The sequence below is a fragment of the Aulonocara stuartgranti genome (genome assembly GCF_965226115.1).
Source record: "Aulonocara stuartgranti genome assembly, chromosome: 17".
Classification (NCBI taxonomy): Eukaryota; Metazoa; Chordata; class Actinopteri; order Cichliformes; family Cichlidae; genus Aulonocara; species Aulonocara stuartgranti.
This window is the reverse complement of record NC_138953.1, coordinates 24,514,024-24,531,727: the sequence shown is the minus strand read 5'-3', so window position 1 is coordinate 24,531,727 and position 17,704 is coordinate 24,514,024. Positions and strand designations below refer to the sequence as shown.

At 38.5% G+C, this 17,704-nt stretch overlaps 1 protein-coding gene across 5 annotated transcripts; it reads left to right on the top strand.

Annotated features, from left to right (window-relative positions):
* Positions 1-477: 477 nt before the first annotated feature.
* syt10 (synaptotagmin X) lies at positions 478-17,342 on the top strand. 5 transcript variants are annotated; one of them, XR_014272241.1, is made up of 8 exons: positions 478-1,038; positions 1,735-2,128; positions 7,163-7,721; positions 10,442-10,562; positions 11,498-11,669; positions 11,821-11,960; positions 14,361-14,463; positions 15,288-17,342. XR_014272241.1 is itself a non-coding variant. In XM_082510462.1 (8 exons), exons 1-7 carry the CDS (start codon positions 837-839, stop codon positions 14,430-14,432), a joined length of 1,650 nt encoding a protein of 549 aa, XP_082366588.1. In that variant the 5' UTR covers positions 478-836; the 3' UTR covers positions 14,433-14,463; positions 15,288-17,342. The 5 variants fall into 5 exon arrangements, 4 of the variants coding, with proteins under 4 accessions (XP_082366588.1, XP_082366590.1, XP_082366589.1 ...); XM_082510462.1 differs by having other exon boundaries at positions 11,821-11,950; XM_082510464.1 differs by lacking the exon at positions 15,288-17,342 and having other exon boundaries at positions 14,361-15,279.
* Positions 17,343-17,704: the final 362 nt, after the last annotated feature.

The window sequence follows — 17,704 nt, the reverse complement described above, 5'->3', positions numbered from 1 at the left end:
TCATCATGATGAGTCAATCATTACTTAAGCATTACTGAGTATATGATATTGAATGGTTCATAGAAAATAACAATAACAACAACAACAACAACAATAATAATAATAATAATAATAATAATAATAATAATAATAATAATAATAATAATAATACTGATTAGAATGATTTTACAAGAAATTTAGGTTTTGAAATTAGTCAGTAGTTTAAAAAAAACATCACAGGTCAAGTGATTCTCAGTAAATTGGAATAACCATAAGAACGCAAACTGGCTTTGGTGACACACACTTTCAAAAAATATGAATTTGATGACTGACTGGAAAAACTTTTCTGACCTTCTAATCTGTGCAAATATTCATATAAATATATAACAAAACACAAATTTTCTGTAGGTATGGGGCAGCTTGTATGTAAGCCTATTTTTCTAGCTCTGTGATGCTTTTTGAAAAGTGTTACTTTTCTTTGGCTTTGACTTAGATCTGCTGAATCTTTATAACCACAGACCGAGGGCCACAGGGGATCGGGAAGCCAACATGCGTTGGCCGAAAGGCGGGGACATAGCGAGGTCGTCTGTCCCTCATAGAGAACACTCCAGTCATTACTCGAAAAAGTAATCCCGTTACAAACCCCGACCAACAGGACTGAGTATCAAACCGAAGCGCATCGCTATTGGACGCAGTGAGGGTTGGACTCGAGCACCCCGTTTGCTGTTATTCAAACGCAGGGAGCGCGTGCGGCCAGTCGCTCCTCGTTGCGCGTTGGATATGGATCAGGACTCTGCGCGCTTCCCCACTGTCTCCCGCGGACAGGCTGCACTCTGCGGCGCATAAAAGGTTTCCAAATGAACCGCCGCCCTCCCGGCTCCTCCGGCGTGCAATGGCTTAACCGGAGAGACATGAATGTTCGGACGGATGACAGCGTCACTCTGTGCCAAAGGGCTCTCCAAATCGTTACGGAACTTTGTCTCGCGGGACACGTAGACCGGGAGAAATGTTCGGATATATTCCCCCTTGAGAGCAACATACCAGGTAAAGGACACGCAGGTAAATAGAATAAAGTCATTATTTTATTCTCCCCAATTCCCTTAATTAATCACTTCTTTCTCTAAAGTCATGGCGCCCAGTACTCGCAGAGTTTCGAGGGGGAATGGATGAACTAATCACCAACTAGTTAAAAGTTTATCAGTCCACTATTATCCTTATTTTTTACTGCGTTTTTTTAAAAACGAAAAATGTTCTGAAAGTGTCTACCTGTTACGCATCTCAGTCCACACTGAGTGAAACAGCAACAGGTGGGAAACAGACCGAGAGGACGAAATGATTCTCCTCCCTTCAGCTATGTTTCCTTTGTAAATTTGCAGTCTGTGAAATTTCACTCTAGTGCCAGCTTGATTGAAAATCTGAATTTTTAAGCTGAATTAAGCTTCCTTGCATACTGTTGCACAGCGGGTGCAAACTTTGCTTTTAAATAGAAGCCAGAAGGGGAGATGTGGTGCCAGATGTTTTTCTTTTCGTGCTGTTTTCCTGATGCTGTGTCTCCTCACTAAACTGTGGTTTTATGACCTTTATATGATCTTTCTATATCAAACAGGTGCATTTGCTGCCCCCTCTTTCTTACAGCTTGCTTTCTCTCCCTTTTTCTCCTTCTCCCTTGCATGTTTGTTGGTCATATTTTGTCCTTCGCCTGCTTCTCTCCTCCTTTCTACGTGTCACCTGTCTTTGTCCTTTGGTTGAATGTAGACATCTCTATTAGTCTCCTTGCTGTGGTCGTGGGTTTCTGTGGCCTCGCCCTGTTGGTAGTCTCTCTCTTTGTCTTTTGGAAGCTGTGTTGGCCCATCTGGAGGAGCAAGGCTCTGTCAGCCCACGCTGAAAATGTGCTCCGTGGGGGTTTCCCCGAGGCACCCCCACCCAACTCCCCCCCGGTTACTGAGTTTAAAGTGGCGGAGGTGGAAAAGAAACAGCCGCCTGAAGTGAAGGTGAATGGACGGAGCTCAGTCAAGCTACTGGAGGCAGCCATGAAGATCAGCCAAACGTCTCCAGACATCCCTGCCGAGGTCCAGACAGCTCTGAGGGAGAAGCTCAGCCAGCAGGCTAAAATCCAGAGGCAGACCACCGAGCCAACCTCCTCCTCCAGGTACTGTCACATGAACCAGTCCCTAGTCTGCTTCTGCACTCAGGCCACTTGTGCTTACAACTAAGTGTAGCATATTAAAGAGCTCTTTTGTTTTGTCCATCTCCCCACCCATGTTACAAGAAACACATTTAAAAAAACAAAAACTCACATAGAGCACAAACTGTCCTGACAGTTCGTGACAGGGCTGCTGCTGCTGTCCTCGAGGTAGTGTGGCACATGTCAGTGACTGGTTGGTGACCTTGAATAGCTGCTGCTGCTGTTGTACATCACAAAAATGAGATTCTGCAGCATTTCTGACACATCTCCTTGCTGCACTTTGAACCCTATAATCACTTGTACATGTGAGTCAAGCTGCTCTGGTAAAGACCTCAGTCATTAAACAATCAGCTCTTTCTTCTCTTTGTTTTCCAGTACTGTGTTTAAACTAGAAGGTCCATAATTAGCATGGCTGTGGGGTGGGAGCTGTCATGGTGGAAGGTTGGGTTTTTGTCAGACGCACCAGGCAGCTGTGCTCAGTTTCTCGGAGGAAGCTGGTATTGACATGCACTTTGATTTGTTGTTAGGGCTTGTTAATTAAATGATATTGTGGCGTAGGCCTCCATGAATTATACACCCACCAGTTATGCAGATAGGACAGGTTAAAGATTACAAGACCTACCTTCTCAATTCCTCCGCCTACTTTTTTGACAGCAAAAGCTAAAAGAAGCCTAAAGCAAAACTAATGTTTTAGAGTTAATCGTGGCTTAAAAGAAAAGCCTAGCAGCATATACCATAATCAGGTTATAACACCAGAAAAACTAGTAGATATAGTCTTGGAAAACCAGGAAATCTAACTGCTGACATCTGCAAACATGGAAACCCAACAGTCCAAAACTGGGATTTTATTTCAGTGTCACAAAGAGAAGAAACAAATCCTCAGAGCTGAAAAGCTGGAACCAAAAAATAGAAAACAATTTGACATTTGAAACAATGACTAATTATTAAAATTATTCTAAGAATTTATGACTAACTTGGTTCAGCGTCCACAATTAACATTTGCCAAGCACCAAAAGAATTTTTAGTTTGGAGATTCAGTCTTAGAAACCTTCCCTTCATACTGGCAGGTAAATGTTTAAACTAAAATAGTCACATAATAGAAACTCTACAGAGTTTCCACCGTGTTTCGGTGACCTTTACAGACACACTTTTTTCTGTCCTCAGCTGTCGTTGTTAAAATTTGACATCCACATTATGCAAAGACCATCACCAACTCTTCCTCTGATTGACTCTGACCCTGACATTTATGTGTAACTGTGCATCTGTAACCAAGCCAAACAGTGGCAGAGCACAGGTGAAACTTTGTGGAACAAGGGTGGAAATGCAAAACAGAGGGATGAAGTTTAAGTCAATCATATATGTTTCATTTTCAACTATACTCATTAGTAAAGACAATTTTTAAAAACAATTTTCCATATTTTGCTTTGGCCTCTTTGTGTCAAGACAGCACACAGAGTTAAAAACTGAGAAATTGAATTGCAATTCTTCAAATGACCACTAGAGACCCGTTCCAAAAGCGAGTCCGTCCCCAAAATAACAAAATACACCCTGTTACAGAAATGTTTTCGTCACTGCAAATGCTTTTTCTCCCCCATAACTATACAGAGGGGCGTGAAGGCCCTAGCATGATTAGTGGTCAAAGAAAGAGAAAAAGGTATACTGGGGACAAACAGAGTCAATTCCGCTATATTTGGTGTGCAGTGAAAAATGATCAATATGCTTTTTGTGACATTTTTGTTGGGTTGTTTTCTAATGTGAAATATGTGCCATGGCTCCAAACAGTAGGAAGTTTGTGCCTCAGTTTTCACAAGTGGAATTTTAGTATTGAATGGTACTTAATAAGCCAATAAGTGTACAGTTTATATGTAGCATGCTTCGAGTTAGCTGATAACCTAGCCGTCTACTTTTTATTAGAGATGGCACGATACCACTTTTTTATGTCCGATACCGATACCGATATCATAAATTTGGATATCTGCCGATACCGATATGAATCCGATATAGTGTTTTTTAATCAACAAAACTGTTTTTTTTAAATATCTTGCTGCATTTTGTATAAGTTCATACTCAAGTTTAAAACAACAACTACACTAAAGCTATTCTGTTATACCTGTATGCAAAAAAAAAATATTTCATAGTTCAGCAATACTGATCAATCTAATAAACTTAAACCTACACCATCCTCCCTATTCTGGTATTTTAAAGAGTACTTAGCGTAAATATTAAGCAACCTAACTAATAGGGTTCCAACTCCCAGCAACAACAAAAAGAAATAAATAAAAAATAGGGAACCACCCCTCACGCTCCACCTCATGATGCTTAATCGACGTAATCAACCTTAATTTGATGCAGTGTGAAAAAAAATGCACAGAAATCAATTATTTTTCAAGAAATATTAAATAGATTCAACATCTTTCTTCAACAAAATTGCAGACTGCACAGATGGTACCTTCCCAAAGGAAAAAGTACTATAGCTTACTAGGGTATATATATTAGACTTAATAGTCACTATATACAGTAATTGACTTCTATTCATTTTACATCAAATTAAAACTTTGGGTGTCAGATAATTATTTATTAAAAGCTCGACATTTTAAATGAGAATAAGAAAGAAAAGTATGTCTTTGTGCCCCCTTTTCCCTGTTAATGCCCTATCGGCCCCCCTGGCTAAACTTTGCTAGATCCGCCCCTGCACAGTTACCAGCCGTCAGCTACGTAGAAAAAGATCTTCGAGTAGAAAGTAATATTAAATAAATTCTAACAACAGCTTATCAAACTTAAACGTGCTGCTGTTGTTCAGCCGCTGGTTTCCTCTTTCTGGTGCAAAGTGGGCCAAAAACAAACCAGAGAGACGGACTCGCGACAGAAAAGCCGATCAGCTGATCATTAAGCAGTTTCATGATTGAAGTAGCAGCAAGAAGAGGCAGTCACTTGTTAAGCTTAACGCAGGAATGCTTTACAAACATTCAGAGATGGACTTACACACTTGCTTTACTTCTCTCGGGGATAACTTTGTCGGAGATGAAATGCCAGGTTGCTAGCAAAGCTCCAAATGCTATCCAGACCACCGACAGGTCCCGCATGCCACAGCCGCTCTATCACGTGATGCATACTGCTCCGACGTGCTAACGTTCTGAGGCGAGTTACGGCGCGTTGCAAGTTTTGTGAGGTGCTTTCGTGATATTTAATGGATCGGATTACATTTTTTATTTTTCTCCGATATCCGATCCAGTAATTTAGGTCAGTATCGGACCGATACGTAATATCGGATCGGTCCATCTCTAGTTTTTATAAGTTCACTTCTGGCTTCAAAGAAACAAAATGATGGTAGCCAAAATTCTAACTGACATTATAGTGTTTGGTTTCTAGACAACTAATGAGACACAAAATATAACTTTTATCTATTGTGTGACAAACCATACACTGCAAAAGTTTGGAGTCCGAAGGTTGTTAAACTTTTTCAGGGTATTGTAGATGTTTGTAACTTTAACACTTAGGAAAACAGAGAAAGAGGAAAACAAAGGAAGATGTCAATAAGCCCATATGGATTGAGTGTGTGTTGGGGGATTCAAAGAGAGATAAAGGTTGACAATACACAAAAATCATAAAGGAGAAAACAAATCTTGCTAATCAATGTTCAGTTGGTAAATCAGGCACACTTTCCTTTTCCTCTGAGATTTGTGCTGGCGATGTTCCCCCTCTGTGCTGTTTACAATATTTCAGTGTAGTATTTAATCTTCAGCTGTGCTTCCTGTGCCACGGTTGTCAGGCTGCTGTGATTGTCTTACGGTCAGAAAGGAGGAGGGCCAGTTGCTAGGTGACAAGATCGGCGAGTCAAAGACAGACGTGGTTTTCTCAAAAGATGTCAACTTCACTGAAATTTGCAGCATTCAGGTAATTGGAATGAGGGCTCAAATCTGAGTGCTGGAGATGTGTTTTCATTTCCCCAAACCAACGCCAGTAGTGGCAAAAATCAATTTGTCACTTTGATCACTGGTGATTTAATATCACCTGTTACCATATGGATGATAAAACCAGCTATTTTCAGCTAGGGAGTTTGCTGGGATTTAAAATATGCAATATAGGGCGCTGCTTTATAGGCTGAGAGCGCCTGGCATGGGTTCAAGTCTGACCTGCGGCCCTTTGCCACATGCCTTCCTCTCGCTCTGCCCCCGCTTTCCTGTCCTTTCCTCACTGTGTCTGTCAAATAAAGCTGGAAAAACTGATCATCTGTCTAAAACAAGCCCCCTTTAAGCAAACCTCTGATTGGCTGCTCCTCATATACAAAACAAAATTTAAACTGCAGGTGGGTGGGGCTTCTGCTCCAGAGCAAGACCGGGTCACAGACTTGATATGAGCATCAAAAGATGCTAGCACATGAGTCATACATGGAAAGCCATAACCAAGTCGCTGAACATCTGTGCCGAGTATGGCCTAGAAGTATCAAGCGCAACGCCCCCAGGGTAGTTTGAAAATGGCCAAGCTAAGATCCTGTTTGACTTCGAGATACAAACAGACAAACTGGTGACTGTGGCGGCCCTCTACTGTGTCCGCTACCAACCAGACACAGTAACGGTTGACAAGCAGAGGAAGCAATATAAACACGAGTAACACAAGAAGCTTGAGAATACCAAGGGTTGAAAGAGGAGGTAGAGAAGATGAGGAGCTCGAAGGATAAAGACCGCCCACAGGGGGATTTAAAAAAACAAAGCATATATATCTCTGGACAATATTTAGACTATCGCCATTTTGGTTCCTAGTTAATTATGCACTATTGTGAGCATCTGGTGGTAGTTTATTAAACATTTAAAGGTTTCTACACTAGATATTGTTTTTAGACTTTTTCCTGAATAGTAATAAAAACAATAACCAGCTTTTATTTGTGTGGTATTTTGCTCTGATAAACCTTTTGTTCCATAAAAAAGCTGCTCTTCCATGACGCCAAACACACGACAAATGAGACATTTACCTGATGCTCTGTGATGCTCCTTTCAACAGGCACAATTCATTCAGGCGCCACCTGCCTCGTCAGAAGAATGTCACCAGTTTTGACTTCACCATGGACACAGTGCCTCTCCGCCAGTCCTCTACTGTCAGCATTGGAAGAATAAAACCTGAACTCTACAAGCAGAAGTCTGTGGACTCAGAAGAGGCCAAAGAGCCCGTGGAGACTTGTGGAAAGCTAAGCTTTTCGCTTCGTTACGACTACGAGGAGCAGGCTTTGGTGGTGAGGATCCTGAAAGCTTTGGATCTGCCTGCCAAAGACTTCACAGGCACCTCTGACCCATATGTGAAGATCTACTTGCTACCCGAGAGAAAGAAGAAGTTCCAGACTCGAGTTCATCGCAAGAATCTAAACCCCACATTTGACGAGACCTTCTGTTTCCCCGTAGTATACGATGAGCTTTGCAACCGCAAGCTCCATTTCAGCGTCTACGACTTTGACCGATTCACCAGCCACGATATGATTGGGGAGGTGGTTGTGGACAACCTCTTTGAACTCTCTGATCTTTCCAGGGAGGCGGTTGTTTGGAAGGATATTCATGCAGCAACCACAGTGAGTTGGTGTTCACACTAAGACACTGCCAAATCCTCGCATATGTGTATGTTGTTGCTATTTAAGAAATGTTGCACCAGGCCTCTGTGCTGTTACCGTGGTAGTAGTGAATGGGATTTTATACTGTTGTCAGAAATGTCTAATCAAAAAATATTATGGCAGGTGCAATGCATTGCATAATTCAAATGCTTTGGGAAATGGATTTCAACAGCCAAACACCCACACAGCATTTTCCAGAAAATGCTGGGTATTCTGCAGATGTAATTATAGAAACAGAGTAAAAAATATCCAAGACCACATTTATGCAGTGACTAAAACTCTACAGGTAAACAAAAAGGGTTTGCAGGCTTTGCAGCATACTGCAGATAGCCTGTCCTCATATGAACTCTTTTCTAAAGATTTGTGGTTATTTAGCCCCCGAATGCATTTACTCCAGCATAACCACTTATCACAATTTGCTCAAGAGGCTGGGCTTTATTAATGAATGTGTTCCTGGTGAGAAACACTGAGCCTTTGCTTTCAGGTTCACTTTAGTGTCTGTGGGCTAAATTAGCAGCAACAGAAGAACAATAAATTTTGTTTTGCATAAAGAATTGTTTAACTGGCTATTCTCTCGCTTCCTTAATATATTACAATTTTTATATTGATGCTTTCTAAAAGCACAGGCATTAAGAGCTGATAAAATTTGTTTACTTAAAACCACATTTGTTGCATCAATTAAATTTTACCCTTACCTATGAGAACTGCATGGAGACTGTGCAAGAGAAAACTGCAGTCGGGTGTGATTTCAGTGCTCATTACATTCAACTCCAGAGGAATGCTACACTATCATAGACTCAAAAGACATCACTTTAAAATAAACGGACTAATGTAACTCTATAGACAACTTCATATAGAGTTTGGTAATATAAATGGCATGGAGAAAGTTTATATTTATATTTTTCCTCCTGTGCACATCTCATCATAGTCACTTGGATTGTGGGATTTCTTTTTTTATATTCCTATTTCTGTGTTGACACAACCAAAGGCAGCTTGGTAACTTTGGACCTGTACTAATCTTAAGGTATTTATCTGACAATTTTTATGGCACAAGTAGTATTTATAAACATGTGTGGTTATAAGGTATTGTCTAACTTCAACTCCCTTCCTATTGGTTTCTCTTAACTTTTCTGCAAGCACTTGCCAACTGTTCTCCAACCGGTGCACAAACTGTGAAAAGTGCAGCTTGCTGAAACCAAAACATATGGGAAAACATAGGTGAAATGTTTACTTTCACAATTTCACTACAACTTGGAGAGTAGTTGCTGAGCGTTCGCAGATGAGTTTATCATGTAAACTATGGGCAGCTGCAACGCCTCGCTAACAACCATAGCAATCTCAGTGAGGTTTTGAGTGTAGCACCTTATACCTCTTTGTGATCAATCTTGGGGAACACACGTTTCCCCTTATTTCAAGATGTTTACAGACCAGTCTGTAGGTCTGTGTGAGAGAGGCTTACAATAATTGAACATTCAAGCCAAACTCCAATGTTAATTCAATAGTAAGATGTAGCGTACGGGATTTCACTAAATTTGTAGTTGCAGAGAGTTGTCTAGATTACACAATTAACAACTATGATGTTAAATTTCAGCAGAAAAAACAGTCTACACTTCTCTTTTTAGTAGTTATAGATAATGTCATTAACAATTACCAATGTAACCTAATTCATTGTGTAAACTATGACAGAATAAACAAACAAACTTAATTTTAAGAACCTCTACAAACTAACAATTAAATGAGCTGCAAAATCATGTTCTTACGTTTTGAAATCACAACATACGCTATTGGTATTCGTTTTGCTAGCAAACAAATTGAGCCAACAACAAACTCAACTACAATGAATCAAATAATATTGCATATACAATAGTGATTTAAAAAACATGCTAACAGGTCTATAAAGCCATAATGATAAGATCATTTAGATGTTTAGCAGCTATACATTTTGCAGTCTTGATTATCTTAGTTTATGCTAGTATGCTAACATTTGCTAAATAAACTGTATTGTTTATTACCAACAACAGTTGACAGATTTGTGAATGACTTTCATTTCATTGATACTTGGTCATAAACCGAAGTTTCTGAATAATTGAAATATTGGCCTGATGATGATGATGAAGTCTAATACAAAGAAGATGTTATAATTTTGATCTTGTGGTTTCTCAAGTCATTGCAAAACATGATAGTTTAATGCGTCTATCTGTTTAAAAAAGATACTTTCCCATCAATTACCAATAAAAAAGTTCATTCTAACGATTAATATAGTGACATATCACGCTATGTATGATTTAACCTCTCCTGGCTATGATTGCCTGTATTACAACCACCAAAGTATTGTTGAGATGGTTTTCTTAGGACTGTTACCAAAGCCTGGAAACCATACATTAGTACTATTTACTACTAGATTAATGATTTACGGTTATTGGATGAAGAAACAGTAACAAATCTGAACAGTTAATTGTTAGTTAAGTTTACCGCCATAAAGAATTGAAGGACTGAGATAAATGTCAAATAGCCTGCAGAGCCATGCTAATTAAACTCTCACTATCAGCTCAATGCATATGACCTCTTTTAAAAACTGACCTGTTTGCTCCTTTGCTTTGGCATTTTGATTCACAGAATGTGGCAAATCATTTAAATTTGGTTCAATACATTCTGCTCTCTTTTCTTTTTATGCCCTCCAGGAGAGTATCGATTTGGGAGAGATCATGTACTCGTTGTGCTACCTCCCCACAGCAGGGAGAATGACCCTAACAGTCATCAAATGCAGAAACCTCAAAGCCATGGACATCACAGGCTCCTCAGGTAATCAAATAGCAAAATAGTCTTCACATCAAAAGCAAAACTTAGGAATCAATTAAATATAGTTAAGCTGAGAGAGCAAAAAGAAATAGGGACAATATATATCCTTTATTTTTCCAGGTAAAAGTCTCTTTTATAAAATATTCTGAGAACATAGGACACATTGGTTGTGGTTTTTAGAAATCACACATAAGAGTCACACACATAAGAAGAAACTAGCCCAAGCAGTGATTTATTTGCAAAAACCAATCCACGGGAAGGTCTGGGATATACAGAGCCGGTCACTTAGCAGCAGCATACAGAAGAGAGTGATGTACAAGTTTTCCAAGGTCTGTAATAAATGTAAAGAACAATGATAAATGGCATCCAGCCTCTTTAAGTATTAGCCAGGTGTGTTCATAATGAGAAGTTCCCCTGTAGGTCGCCTGACTTAGAGCACAATAAAAAATGCATTCCTGAAAAGAAACCTAATTAATTTATTTTTTATCTTGGACACAGGATTTTCAATATAAAGTTTAAATGAGAAAATTCTGATCGATAATGATACCTGAATACAAGTTTCAGCCCTTTGATTATTTATGAATAAAATGAACTTAGATTTGTCTGCATTTAACAGAAACTTATGTAAAGTTAAATGATACTAAGCATCATAATAGGCAAACTACTGAAATCTGAGGGTTTTTACAACTGAAAAACACAAACACGCAGATTGTATCATCTGCATAAAAATGGGAGGAGGCATTTGATAAATCATTGACAGAGAAGAGTAGTGGGCCCAATATGGAGTCCCGAGGAGCACCGAGGGATGCCAGGAGAAAAACCAGAAAGGCAAAAACAATGCACAAGAAACTGAAACAAAGAGGCTAATGAAGTTTAATGTCAGAAGCCATGAAAGCTTTTGACACAATTGCAAATTATTTCATATATTTGTCTCTCAGATCCATATGTGAAGGTCTACTTGATGTGTGATGGACGGAGGTTAAAGAAACGAAAAACAACAATTAAGAAAAGCACACTTAATCCGGTGTACAACGAGGCTATCATCTTCGATATTCCCCCGGAGAATGTGGAACAAGTCAGTCTGTCCATCATGGTCATGGATTATGATCGGTGAGTTAAATACTCACTAAATACTGTTTATGTTCACATGCTTACATTAAAACGATAAAGTGAGCAGAGTAGAAGTAGATCAAAACATATTTTTAATTTAGTCATGATCCAAAGCACATGTGTGTCAATGTGTGTGTTTTATGACTACCAGTGTTGGACACAATGAGGTGATTGGCGTGTGTCGTACGGGGCCAGATGCTGAAGGGCTCGGACGAGATCACTGGAACGAAATGTTGGCTTATCCACGGAAGCCCATCACGCACTGGCATGCACTAGGAGAGGTACAAGCATGTTCTTTTCCTTACTAGTCTTACAGAGCCCGATTAAAACTTCTGAATGTGAGACTGAACTGTATAGGTGTTATGGTTTGCAAAGCAAAGAAACCACACAGTAGACTGTCACATTTTCTAAATGTCAATCTATTCCATCTCTACGGGGAGCACATTATTTATGTCTTTTTATTTTTATTTTATATTAGTTCAATTGAATCTTTCCAACATTGTGAAACTATGAAATCATCCGGAACGTGTAATTGTTGCTTCCCAATTTAGGGTTTACTTTTCTGATTAATTTCCAAAGTTTTAGGGAGCCTAGACGCAGCTGCAATGTTAATGAGCAGCTGTTTTCTCTTAAATTACTAATACTGCAGATTGAAAGTGCCCTCTTTGATATCTGCAAGGAAAAAGGGTTCTTATTGCATGGGGACATATGCATCCAGGGGAAAAGGGATTGTAAACAAATACATTTTGTCTTAAAATTAGTCTCCTGTCTGTAAATCAAACAAACAAACAAAAAAACATAAAGAACAACCTTGAAGGGATTTTGAAAAGTTTATTAGCTATTTTTCCCAAAATCTCATTGAGACGCTTAACATTTATTTCTTTGCAATACTAAGGCACCAAATTTGTTTTCTAAGGGAAAACAGATGGCTTCACTTCATGAAAGCTGGTCTCCAAACCATTGTTACTTACATGTTGCATGTGTTCATTTAAGTCATGCAGCAAAAGGCGCATGTAGTCCTTTTAATGGGGCCTGTTTTTCAGATAAGGAGTAGCTAATCCTGTACTCATAGAGAAGTTGTCAGTTTTATAGACTGGAAGGCTTTTTTTCCTTTTTACAGAGGACAGCTGTTTCACTACAGTAAATTAATATTTTACATGTTATCAATTCTTTCCCTCTTTTGTCACACCCACTCCCCACCTGGAGAATAGGAAAACACAGGTGATTACCTATTTTCAGTGGTAAACCTACATTATGATTTGGTGAAAGCTGTGATCATAGGCAAAATATATGCATTATCTAGAAAGGACCTTTCTACAGGTGGTAGTTTGCACAAGCAACAAAGCAAGCAGATTTTACAATCAAGAAAATAAGAAAACTAAAGGTTAAATAACCATTTAAACAGAGAAATACAAGTGGATTAATAACATTTTGTAACTTCAGGAAAGGCTCTTAAATAATGGAGGAAGGTATTTAAAAGAGGTCACTGACTCAACTGACCTGGTTTTCTCAGGCAGCTTGTTCCATTGTCCTGAGACTCTTACTGCGAAAGCTCTGCCACCTCGAGTTTTCGGCTCTCTATATATAGAGATATATATATATAAAACATACTGAAGGTTAAAACAGGTGTGATGTGGTCACTTCTCTAGGTTCTTGTTAAAACGTCTGGTAGCTGGGCTTTGGACAGTCTGATAAATTGATTTTTTTGTCAAAGCAGGGAAGAGGCTGTTGAAATGTTGAAATAGTCGAGGTCTGAGGAGTCACGAGTTGTGGGAAAGCTTGAAAGGATCATGTGTCAAAGCAAAAAATGGATACACAAGACTGATGTACAGTTGAGTCTATAAATATTTGGAAGGTGAAAGAGTTTTTGTATTTCCACTGTACGCCAACTATTGAAGTGCAGGCTTTCAGCTTTAATTTAAGGGGTTTAAGAGAAGTATTCCATTAATTACAGAAATACTAAGTGTGCCATTTTCAGAGGCTAAGAAATAAATTAGAATTATTTCCATGGCTTGGAAAAGCTAAAAGCAACCAACACCTAACCAAGTCAAGAACATTCTAAAGGATGTCATGATCAAAGTCTACAGTCGAGAGAATCCTTCATAAATGAAAATACTGAGAGTTTGTGACAAGATCAAAATCATTAGTTACACTCACGATGACGATAAAGGAACGATCCTTACATTTAAAATAATTTTTTTTACTGGCCAGATTCATTTTGAGCTTCTAAAAATTAGGAATTATGTATAAAAAAGGCTTTAAATCCTTCATAGTTTATGTTATTTTGGAAAACCCCTTCAGGTTAAGCTGGAAGTCTGAACATCTTGGCAGCATTTCAGTCCAAATTATAAAAAATATATTTATTGTGCAAATTCTTATGGACTTCACTGTAGCCATTGAGCACCCAGTATTTTCTTTAGTAATTGCATCTTGAATTATCACATCACAATCAAGTAGCAATATGTGACTAAATTGATTCTTTACATTTCTATTTAATTTGGGATATAATCCGACATACCCTATATGTAACAAGACAAGGGAAATGATATACACTGCTTAAGGTCCAGTTGCTCCAAAATAGATTTGCCTATGATCACAGTGTATTTGTAGGACTAGAGAAAATACCTGCTTACCAGGGAAAGACTGGATAGCTCTTTAATGTTGCTTGTTTTGTGATGCTTTACCTTTCAGTGGCCTGGAAGAGCAGCAAGCTTTGAGAGTCAAGGTTCATGTCCTTCACCCAAACCTCCACATACACCCTGATGATCACAGGTGGAGTGCCAGCATCACCTCTGTAAGAAACCAGATGTTTGTTTGCCGACAAGCTATGTTGCCTATCACCCTTTTGAGCGGATTGAATTCATGTTTCTATGTTTGTACTGAAATTCATTCATTTGAATGCAAGTTCTTCAAGTGCTCTACAGAGATGGCTATGCACAGCACTCACAGTCATTCAAAGTTTGTTTTTCATACGTGTGCTTTGGAAACGTATTTGACTAACATTTACACAGACCACATGAATGGTAGGCCTCACTGCAACAAGTTGTGGTGGTTAACTTGCAGCGTTATCAGTTTTTTTTCAGTACCAGAGCAACATTTTTTCAGCCCTCAAGCTCTTTAGTGCGTTACCATTTTAGTTTGAAATGGCACAAAGTTTAAGGGCTATGCTGCTCAGTACCACAAAAATATTTACTTGATGAAAAACACTTGATGAATCAAGCAAGTCATGCTCTAGGTTTTATTTGGGAATGCAGGTAACTGAGCCTCTGCAAGGGCTGAGAAATCTCAGTAAATATATCAGTCACAGCTGTCACAGATGTGTAAAACAGAATAGCCATCACTCTGCAGGACTCTCATATTTGGAGAAACAGTAGCTGGTTCATGTAGCATATGTACAGAAAGATCAAATTAAAGTGTGTCTAAATGAACTTCAGACTAAATTGGTTTCTTAAAATTGGCCACAATGAAATGACAAATTCATCTTTATTTTTGTACACACAGAACAACCTTATTTCATAACTGCAAACACAAGCAGCAGTATTATTTAGAAACAATTAAACTTACCCTCTAATTAGTCCAGTAACACTGATATTGAAACTCCCACGTTCATTATTGTAGGGTGTTCACTTCAGAACGCATGGAGATGACCGCTGTCGTGGACTGTGAGATTTGGCAGTTCGTTCCCACTTGAATGTTCATTTTCACGCAACCACAGGCAGGTTTTGTAAACACATCTGTTTGTCCTCTGTGTAAACTTTTGATGTGCAACATTAAAAATAAAACTGTTGTTCTTTTTAAACATACATAATGAAGCATAGTGAACAGAATAAAAAAGTAGTGACATCTTAGGTTTCTTACATTAACAGTAATAATTAGGCAAATTAACCTGTACTGGAGTACAAGAATAATGCCACGTCGTCTCCATATATCATTAATTTATAAGGTTGCTAAATTTTTCTTTGGGAGACGGAGCTTTAGCTGCAATCTTTTAGCATTTGATTGCGCTTTTAGGATCCCTGCATTATATTGACATTTTAAATCGAGTCAGTGGGAAACATTAAAGAGTTAGTATTTTAAATACTCAGATAGCTAGCATAGTTAATAAGCTAGCTGCAGCCGCTAATAGTATAAAAGATCAACATAGCTGCTGTGAAGCCTCGAGGTTCACAGTGTTACACAGTCGCTGAGATTGCCGTGGCATTAGCCAAGGAGCATACCCTGGTTAACCTGCCTTTTTAATTAATAATTTACCAAACTATAATTTACCAAATGAACTTCATGTTTTATTCACTAAAGCTTGAAACTAGTTACTGGTCAATCAATTGAGAAGGGCTCAGCTTAAAGCCACTACTGCTCATCAAAAGAAAAGACTAGATGCATTTTGGCCATGTCCGTGTTTGGGTCGGACCAAGGACACACGAGGTGATGTTTCCCTCCCGACCCCAATCTGGGTAAGTGTCAGAGGATGGATATGAAACCTGAAAAATAGTTCTGAGACTTAGAATAACCATAAATGACAAATACAATTCTAAATCCCATTTATGGGTCGGATTGTTTGGTTAAGGTCATTCTAAACCAGATTACCTACCCCTGCTGAAACAATTTTAGCAATTTTAAAACAATGCATGTTTAAAGCAGCTGCACCTTGGCTGAACTTGTCAGAGAAACGAGGCCACTGTGGAGCTGCCTTGGCCTTACTTCTACATTCATGGTTTATACTGTCTACGGCTCCAGCTGATAAAGTCTGCAGCTGTGTCTGCTGGTGGCAGCTGTGTTTCAGGTGATAAGAAAAAAGAAAATCTTGTAAATTTAAATGGCTTGACAGGTATAATAGTCAGCAAGGAGTAGGTGTTATTGAACAGTTAATTTAATTTTAAAAAGCGCAGAAGATTAATACAAACAGTGGCTAACACACACACACACACACTCAAATATTTCCATATATTATGAATATTTTTACAATATTTTATATTTTTAAGCCACATGAAATAAACCATCATCTCAGATTTTCCTGTGAGTAATAACTAATAAGAACCCAACATAGCAAATAGAAAAAGGCTATGTACTGTTATCTTACTTGCAAATGCAGTTAATGATGCTCTTTTCCCCTTGCTCTGTCCTCTGTGTTAAAAAAAAAAAAGAGAATATTTTTACTTGTAGCATGCCTCTCACCACTACAAAAAAATTAAGCACTTATCGGGGGAAATGCGAATATGTCAGAGTATTTCAGATTAAAAAGTTTGTGTTTACAGTTGTATATATCCATACTTGTCAATGGCACTTTTGTTTGTATATATTGAAAAGTGAATTCTAAAAAGCTGTCGTAAACTTATGGAAATAGAGACATCACAATGTATTTCTATTGTTTGGTGATACTTTGAAGCGCTCCGACTTGTAAACGAGTGCAATTTCGACACGTTCTGTAATAGTTGTGAACAATTAGTCAAACTGGAGACCCAGTGAAGCCAATTCTACCTTACCGAGTTATTCCATGTTTAGGACCTTAGAGCTTTGAGCTGTAATTGTTTGAGTATATATGGACCGAGAACAACTTCGACTACTGTCATGATGTGTACAGTTTGTGATAACTTTTGTAACAATTTAAAGTAAATATTTGGGATATAATTTATTGTATCTGTTTCATATGTATTTTAAACACATAAATAAAAAAAATATCAGTAAATAACAGTATGTCTCACTCTGTCTGGGCAGGAATTATATTAGTCTTCTAGTGGCTAAAGAAATCAAAGTATATAAAAGGTGTCTAAAGTAAAAGGGGGCATTCATAAAAACCATACTTGATTTAAATTTGGAAAATCCCGATGTGCACTGTGCTCCTTGATCTTTAAGTAACCAGAACGTGCTACAGAGAGGCATGCATATATAGCAAAAGTACTGGAGAGATGCACAAGGAAACAACCTTGAAGGGGATAGTGACCAAAGTGAAATCAGGTAGATTTCTTTTTTTATAATCATAGTTTTTTGTGTGTGTGTGTGAGAAAATAAAGTTTTAAGAGGACTTTTTAAGGTCATGT